This window comes from Harpegnathos saltator, unplaced genomic scaffold (assembly GCF_003227715.2).
Source record: "Harpegnathos saltator strain DR-91 unplaced genomic scaffold, Hsal_v8.6 scaffold780, whole genome shotgun sequence".
In the NCBI taxonomy this organism is placed as follows: Eukaryota; Metazoa; Arthropoda; class Insecta; order Hymenoptera; family Formicidae; genus Harpegnathos; species Harpegnathos saltator.
In genome coordinates this window covers 55,890-64,514 of record NW_020230627.1, presented here as the reverse complement: position 1 = coordinate 64,514, position 8,625 = coordinate 55,890, and the positions used below count along the sequence as shown (strand labels likewise).

The window sequence follows — 8,625 nt, the reverse complement described above, 5'->3', positions numbered from 1 at the left end:
ATTTGATAGAACGCAGTGACAACGATTTAATAGAAATAGAAAATTAATCAAATTTTAAAGCGAAATCTCGGTCGCTAATTTGCTAATTTATTCGCGTCAATTCGCGTCGACTAACCTTTCTTGATCAGCAACAAGCATTCCCTCCGTATCCGTCCAATCAGTACATTTTCCCTGAAACGCAATATTTCTTCTTTAATTTCATGTACATAACAATGTTTTTCCTCCTCGAGCTTAATAATATCAGTGATTTTTCCCACGAGCCCAAAATAAATAAGATCGCTCTTATGATCGAACGATTTGATCTATATACATACTAATCATCCACTGAACTGTGCATATGCTTAAATGCACTATATTTATATTTGTTCCTTTAATATATTTGATTCTATGATCTCCTGTGACTTTCGTTACTGACAATAATATTGATACTAATAATAACGGTTATTTTGAATGTATTCTACAAGTTTGCTATAAAAAAATACGATGCTAAGATATACTATAAACAGTGATAATGACTCAAAAGTTCTCAGACATGCATAAGAATTCATTCTCTCCGCTGGACAAAGCGAATATTTTCGTGAATATTTTTGCTCAGGCACGTCTCCAATGGCTAGTAGCATTTTCTTGCTTAATTAGCGTGAATAATGCCGCGCATTTGACCATTTCGTATCTGTGGTCAGGATGATAAAAAGATTCCACGCGAGAGAAGAAAAGCCGGACGTTAAAAGTGAGAATGACAAATCCGAGAAACTAGGAAAACAACTGGGAAAGCATGGTCAAGGGACGAAAATTACGAAAAACAATGAAAAATATTCATTACTTACGGTGAATCAGGTATACGTCCATTTCCTGATAAAATCGTCCCAGTTACATGTTAGGCTATACGAGGGATGCATTCGTATGCATGCTTCCTTGTCACATATAATGTGTAATTCCACGCTGCGTTATATATTACTGCAATAATAAATTTTGCACATGAAACTTGGTTTCTTTTCTCTTCAGTACAAATTTACATACTTGTTTCACTCTAACGGCAAAAAATTGTAATCTAATTTAGTTAAAAAGAACAAACTTATGTCCGTTTCTACCAACCGTGATTACCAACCGTAATTTAACCGACTGGTTATTTCATCGGGATTAACCAATCGCATTTAACAATTCTAACTAACAACAAATGCGACTGGTCAATTCCGTTGGAATAACCAACCGGTTGAGTTAACCAAGGTTGGTGGAAATGAGCATTAATGATAGAAAAGGAATAAATGCGTTTCTCCTCTGTTTCGCAAAACTTACATGTTTCTGGTCGACAAGGTAGAGAGCCAGATTTATCGGCAGCGCGGGGATTCATCAGAAAACACGCATAAGATCTTTGCACGCGAAGATTGCCGGAAAGCCCATGAGTTGGTTAAAGTATGGCATTTGCTACGCGAAGTCTACGAGTTTTATGCAAAATATATAATAGTAGCGCCAGAGTGACATGTTGTACACTCCGGCGACCGGTTGCTCGAATATCGCTCGTTCAACTAACGCAAAAATATAATACCGAGAGTAAGTACAATTATAACCTCTGAGAAGCATGGGGATCCTGTTTTTTTCTATTTTCGGCAAAATCCTTTAAATATATATGATAAATGTGCCTTCATCACACAATGATAAGAAAATATAGAATATTTTCAATATTTTTCAACGAAAAGAATGCATGTAATGGGGGAAGTTACGTATTTAAATTTATTAACATTTATTTGTTTAAGAGAAAAAGCGTCATATAATTTCTGCATATATCCGATATACTTAATAAAAAAAAAAAGAAAGAGAGAGAGAGACCATTATCTTTACTCTAAAATGCACTCTTGTGCACACAAGCATATATATTTAATGTATATTTCTTTTTCATATTTTTCATACAAAAGTGATATTTTTCACTTGTCTTTAGCTACAGGTCGTTCCAAAATCACCAGTAATCTAACAAACATACAGTCTTCAATAAGTGAAGCAGATTCATTAGTACAGGAAGCAGCAGCTCATAAAAAGCAAGATGAACAAACAAAGGAAGAAGATAAGGCAAATCGTGAAAGATCAAAGAAAATGATGAATTATGGTTTTATAGTCTTTGGTGTATTCATGGGTATTGGCTTCACTTATGTAGTATATGAATTAGGAAGACCTAATTATGATAAAGATGGAAATGTCATCGAGGATGAGTTTTCCAATTTGCCATTCTTCGAACAGATTTACAAGAGAGTCAGGAGAGAACTCAATTATTATACAAAAGTATGACACTTTTACAGTTTACACTTTGAAATAAAACATAATTTTATGGTATATTTTATATTAAATATTATTTTTCATAATCATTTTGTATATAGCTTGTGCAGGAACCTAGTAGGGAAAAGTTACTTCCCGATCCACTAAAGTATCCATTTATGCAGCCGCCATATACTCTAATCTTAGAGATGACAGATCTTCTTGTGCACCCAGAATGGACAGTATGATTCTCATTTATAGAGATCTGATATTATATTTGCAATTGATATTATTTCTTTTTAATATATTTTAATTATATAGTACCAAACTGGATGGAGGTTTAAGAAACGGCCTGGAGTGGACCAGTTTTTAGAAGCAGTAGCACCGCCGCAATTTGAGATTGTAATTTATACCGCTGAACAAGGAATGGTACTTTTGTGAGATATTAATTTTCTTTTTCTTCTTCTTCAATACTATTATATTTCTAGAAAATATATCTGACATAGAGAAATGTTAGAGAATATGTTGGAATCCATCTATTTGGAAGAAAGGAACATTTGTCGATTTTAATTGCAGACTGTGTTTCCTATCTTGGACGCACTCGACCCACATGGATATATAATGTATAGATTAGTCAGAGATGCTACGCGTTTTATAGATGGACATCATGTTAAAGATCTGGCAGCTCTCAATCGCGATCTCAGTAAAGTAATTATTACAGCATTATGTATTTTTTTTCCATCACTTTTCATGCTTGTTCGATCAGCCTTTGTATAGCCATGAGGGTTTTACATCATTCTAATAATTATCTACATAGGTTATTGTTATCGATTGGAACGAAAAGAGCGTGAAAATGAATCCAGAAAATGCATTCAGAATTCCACGGTGGACTGGAAACGATGATGACACTACGCTGTACGATTTAGCAGCATTCCTAAAAAGTAAGATTGATCTCAAAATTATGCCCGTCTTAAAAGTTTCGTGTAACATTCCCGCGATTGCAAATGTCTTATTTTATAATCATTAATTATATCAGCACAGGCGCATTCTGCGCTGACGAAAAAAGGCACAAAACTCTTAATTTTTTTAGCGATATCGACATCAAACGTGGATGATGTGAGAGACGTTCTAAACTATTACAGACAGTTTGGTAATCCATTGGAGACGTTTAGAGAAAATCGTCGGAAATTATTGGTAAGTTATTATATTCGGTAATACTTCGCGTATAATTGGTCTTTTGCTGTAACAATAATTATCGGCAGATGCAAATGGAAGAGGAACAAAATAAGGCGCAACAAGGAAGTAGTCAAGTACTTACTTCGAGATGGAAACCATCTTTCCTACGAAACCGCTAGTCAAAGTGGAACGAATTATATTGAAATTTCGCGTACATCTTTCGAGTGCATGATACAAACACGTGCGAGAAAAAATTATTGGGAGGAAGATACCACTCGTTGTGTAATTTTTATCGTAATAAAATAAGTAATATTTCAAATTTTATATTTGAATATTACTCATGCACTCCTATGTGTGTATTGTAAAACAAAATTACACACTTACATACGTACACGTTAAATTATACATTAAATACATACTGTTTGCATCTATATGCAATGTTATGCAATAATCTATATGCATGTTAAACGAACTAATTTTGATATACATATGCAAAAAGAAAAAAGAACAATACAAATTTCAAACGTGTGTCAAACGGTCAGACTTCTCATAATAATTCTTTTTATTAATCTAGAATTAAACAAACTATTTACATGTTCTTTTTACATGTACTAGATCTCGATACAACTTTCGGCAACAAGATTTCTTGCAGCACATTGCTATCATCGATACATGCAATATCCTGCTGTTGAGATACACTGTATAATTCCTGAGTATTGAAAGGTGTAGGTATAACACATTCAGGCTCATTCTGTGATTGCGTGGCATATTGCGAAGTTGACGATTCCAACCAATTCAATACTTTCTGATGGGGCGCCGCGGATGCAGGTACCGGCACTTCCTCGCGTATTTCCCAAACCGCAAGAAGTTCCGGTGCTAATATGTCGATGTACGATCCCAGCATTGATAGCGATTTTTTCCAGGTTGGCTCGAAAGGATCGTCCACGATTTCTTCGCTAGTCTTCAAACGAAGCTTTCTATTCGTAAAATCTGTAAGATTATTCTGTTAATTTTCGAATATTCGCGAGAGTGTTATCGGAGATTAAGAGAGGTTTACTCACTTTCGTATATATATTGCATATTACACTTATCGGTAAGTGTTAAGGGCACCAACGGCTCACCTTGCGCTTGCAAAGCCTTCTCCCAGATACTCAATGCGTAACACGCCTTGTTATTTACTGGTGAATATTTATCCAATACAGTTTCGTGTGTTATACACTGATAAAATATATCACCTGAAGATAATAAATATATTTACAATAAAATGGCAAAGTGAAGCAAACCTGTGAGATTTGTTGGGAAAAAGAAATATTCGCCATATAAAAAGATAGAATTAATTATACCGATCGAATTTTGAACGAAGTAGGACACTTCTCCTTTTGTGCTTGTGACTAGCGTACTACCAACATTGCACAATTCAAATCTGCTTCGTAAGTATGGATCCAAACACATTCCTCCCATTTGAGCTTCATTTAATGTTTCCGCGATGTATGAGGGTCTAAAAGGCAAGTTAAAAGAATGAGACTCCTCCATTTTCCAAGTATTAAGAATTATTGCATTTTCACCAGCTGTCTGACTTGACAAGACAACGATTTCCTCGTCATTGCTGCAATTAATAAATAACAATTACACTTGCAATAGCAAAGTTATGTATGTATAACTATTAATATAATTGGATTTCTCTCATAAAAGTATTTATCACCTGTTCGTTACAGCCATCAATAACGGAGTACTCTTAAATTGATGCGTCCATTTTTGCTGTACGCATTGTTTTGGAGAACGATTATCGCACATTAACAGAGAATGACATGTACCCACGTATCGACAGGTGCTATTTCTACTCGCTGCATTCACCGAGAGATTCTCACAATTTTCTAAATGTGATTTCGGACACAGGGTGAGACACGGGCGATCAAAAGGAGCCTGCGAACACACAAATCTAATACAATATTCTAATAACAAGATATTAGAAATGGAAATATTTGTATTGACAAATAGTATACTAAGTGATATTAACTCCCGTATCTTACTCTGGTATCAAGATAATGTAAACAACATCGATCCATATAAATCAATACGTTTGAATCTCCCTGCTGGAATCTTACACTTCCCCAAGCATCGTGAGTCTTGTCTTGCGATACAGAACTACTGCTAATGTAATTCCTAGAAAAAAGAAACTATTGTTGCAAAAAAGATACAATAAAATGATATAAAAAGATTGGAACCAAAGAGGTAAACTTACGTCCTGGTTATATCCCATAAAGACAGTATTTTTTCCGCATTTAGTGTACAATGATAATTGACATCATTTACACTTAAATCAGCACTGACATATGGTATCTTTGATGCCTGTTTATGAATTTCGTGAAGCTTTAATCGATTTTTAGCATTGGAAAGCGTATAAAGAGTGCATTGATTTTTATGTCTTCCTAAAATTCTACCTAAAATGTGAAAATTTATGTAACAACAAATATGTTTATATATTATAAATATATATTAAAATATAAGACTATTAACATACATGTATTATTAATACTATTTTGTCTAATTTCGTACAGTATTCCATGTAGTTTGTATTTAGCTGAATTTTGCAATAATGGCTTCCATATAGAATCTTCCATGGATGTGATATTTGCAGCAACTAAAATGATTTCAATACAAAGAGAATTAAAAATTCATAATTGAAATGATTATCAGCTTCTGCAGATATACTTGTATTCAAAGCAATACCTAAATCTCCCATAAATGGGAACAACAAGACATCCCAACCACTCAACTGAATATAATTCAATGATCCGCCAGTATAGTACCAGTTGTAAGTCTATATATAAAAGATATTTTATTAACAAATATATAAACAAAATATTTGTATTATCCTAAGTTCACTTTGATATATTCCGATATTTTTTCTAATATATAATATAATACTTTACAGAATATTTTACATATTATATCCAGTAAAAACAAAAGTATTAGAAAATATGATTTGAGAATCTCATATACCTCATCAAAATAAGGATCAGGATCCATTTCAATTAATTCCGCTATATCTGCAACATATTTTGGTATTTTTGCATTATATCCATTGCTTCCTCCATTCCACCTCATCTTTTTCCTCTGTATTTTTTCAAACTCTAGTGGAAAAAAAAGTAGTTTATCAAGTAAGTCTATGCAAAGTCAATGCTGAGTAAGTTTAAAATATAAGAATTACTATTAAAATCTTATATGAAAACCTTGACTGTGTCTTTGATAATATTTCACTATTCTGTTTATATCATCCTTCAAGTGGCTTTTGAGAGTAACAAGTTGTAAGGCTGGATCTTCTTCGCCAAGCACTGTTTGGAAAGGAAACATATATTCAAAGTATCAAATATAATTGGAAGTATAAGCTACAAGCTATGACATATATAATTGTATATCTTTTCCAAAAATATGTTTTTAAGATACTTGAGATTTAAGAGATGATCTAAAAAAAAAGATTATATTTTACTAAGTTAATGTTAAAATACCTGTTCTTGGTAATTTTGCTGGTGGTAATAATGGCTTTGGTAAGTCACAATTGTACGGAAATTCTTGAAAGAGTCCCATTATATTCTCCTCATCCCATTCCTCAATATATGTCTTATTCAAGTTATAGCCCGGCATTAGATGATGTGAATAGCTCTTTAAAAATGCATTGCTCAATTTATTTTGCAAATTGTTTTCAGCACGCTTGAATGCTTTTGATTTTAATTCTTGTCTACTCATGGTTTAATCAATTTTATTAATTTTCTTCTTTTATATACATATCATAGGTTATACTTTTTTTTCTTCAATATAGCAATCTCAGATCACTGTCCCTTCAACTCTACCCAAGGAACATACAGCTGGGCTGCGTTCCGATATTCACTGTCAGCACTACAAATCTATAGTATACGTGACGCAAACTATGTATTTTCAGTACTGGCAGTGAATATCGGAACGCAGCCCTGTACGGCACATAATGGGTGCATTCACTACTACAACCGCTCACTGAGCGCTAAGTGAGCTCTTGCATCTGATTGGTGTATATTTTTAAATCTAAGGAATATACCAATCAAATGTAAAAGCTCATTGAGCGCTCAGTGAGCGGTTGTAGTACTGATTGCACTCATTATGTTATGTACACTCGTGAACTAAAAGGTATGTGCACCGATTTTTTGTTGACTTCGGAACGCGCTCCAACTTGAGGAGAAAGACAACCACTGCTTCATACGTCAGCGTTGTCACTTATTACGAGAGCAGAAGGATGGCATATACGAGTGTCAAATAAGTAGTGATTGTGGCGTAGACACAAATGTCTTGGAGATTTTGAGTTATAATTGAAGAAATGAAGAAAACAAACAGTGATTGTGAAGAAAAGTGGCGAAAGGCTTCATAAAATTTGTAAAACAGCATATTAAAAGAGAGTATTAATTGTCTAATAATATTTTAAGTGAAAAATATTTTTAAATTTGAGTGTAAGTTAAAAAAGTTATAAACCATAATTTCTTTAATGTTAATAATTTTATAGCTATAAATTTGCCATCGACGTTAAATGAATATGTATATAATGCTATCATTTACATAAGTGGAAAATTATGTTATTGCGCTCATAAAAAATAAGCAGCAGACCAAGTCGAGTGATATTTTTTTAACAAGATACTCATATCACTCAACTTGGTCTGCTGCTTACTTCTACTGAACACAATAATATAATTCCTCACCTATGGAAATAATAGCATTATATATATATTCATTCAACGTCGATGACAAATTTATTAACATTAAAGAAATTATGGTTTATAACTTTTTTAACTTACACTCAAATTTAAAAATATTTTTCACTTAAAATATTATTAGACAATTAATACTCTCTTTTAATATGCTGTTTTACAAATTTTATGAAGCCTTTTGTTCACTTTTATTCACAATCACTATTTGTTTTCTTCATTTCTTCAATTATAACTCAGTCTCCAAGACATTTGTGTCTACGCCACAATCACTACTTATTTGACACTTGTATATACCATCCTTCTGCTCTCGAATAAGTGATAACGCTGACGTATGAAGCAATGGTTATCTTTCTCCTCAAGTTGGAGCGCGTTCCGAAGTCAACAAAAAATCGGTGCACATACCTTTTAGTTCACGAGTGTACATATAAAATCTATAGTATATGTGACACAAACTATATATTTTCAGTACTGG

At 33.2% G+C, this 8,625-nt stretch overlaps 2 protein-coding genes across 4 annotated transcripts; one reads left to right on the top strand and one right to left on the bottom strand.

Annotated features, from left to right (window-relative positions):
• Positions 1 to 1,327: 1,327 nt before the first annotated feature.
• On the top strand, positions 1,328 to 3,739 carry LOC105191283 (mitochondrial import inner membrane translocase subunit TIM50-C). Its single transcript, XM_011154574.3, has 8 exons — positions 1,328 to 1,548; positions 1,934 to 2,271; positions 2,367 to 2,486; positions 2,566 to 2,673; positions 2,821 to 2,952; positions 3,062 to 3,185; positions 3,335 to 3,438; positions 3,507 to 3,739. The coding sequence occupies exons 1-8, from the start codon at positions 1,413 to 1,415 to the stop codon at positions 3,597 to 3,599; spliced, it is 1,155 nt and encodes a 384-aa protein (XP_011152876.1). The 5' UTR covers positions 1,328 to 1,412; the 3' UTR covers positions 3,600 to 3,739.
• A 225-nt stretch (positions 3,740 to 3,964) lies between these two features.
• Positions 3,965 to 7,307, bottom strand: TAF1C-like (TATA box-binding protein-associated factor RNA polymerase I subunit C-like). 3 transcript variants are annotated; one of them, XM_025306448.1, is made up of 12 exons: positions 7,222 to 7,307; positions 6,930 to 7,083; positions 6,654 to 6,755; positions 6,424 to 6,554; positions 6,151 to 6,241; positions 5,942 to 6,061; positions 5,663 to 5,861; positions 5,451 to 5,583; positions 5,123 to 5,343; positions 4,764 to 5,026; positions 4,482 to 4,655; positions 3,965 to 4,410 (listed from the first exon to the last, which is right to left on the bottom strand). In XM_025306448.1, the coding sequence occupies exons 2-12, from the start codon at positions 7,063 to 7,065 to the stop codon at positions 4,010 to 4,012; spliced, it is 1,971 nt and encodes a 656-aa protein (XP_025162233.1). In that variant the 5' UTR covers positions 7,066 to 7,083; positions 7,222 to 7,307; the 3' UTR covers positions 3,965 to 4,009. The 3 variants fall into 3 exon arrangements, with proteins under 3 accessions (XP_025162233.1, XP_011152878.1, XP_011152880.1); XM_011154576.3 differs by lacking the exon at positions 7,222 to 7,307 and having other exon boundaries at positions 6,930 to 7,211; XM_011154578.3 differs by lacking the exons at positions 6,930 to 7,083; positions 7,222 to 7,307 and having other exon boundaries at positions 6,632 to 6,755.
• Positions 7,308 to 8,625: the final 1,318 nt, after the last annotated feature.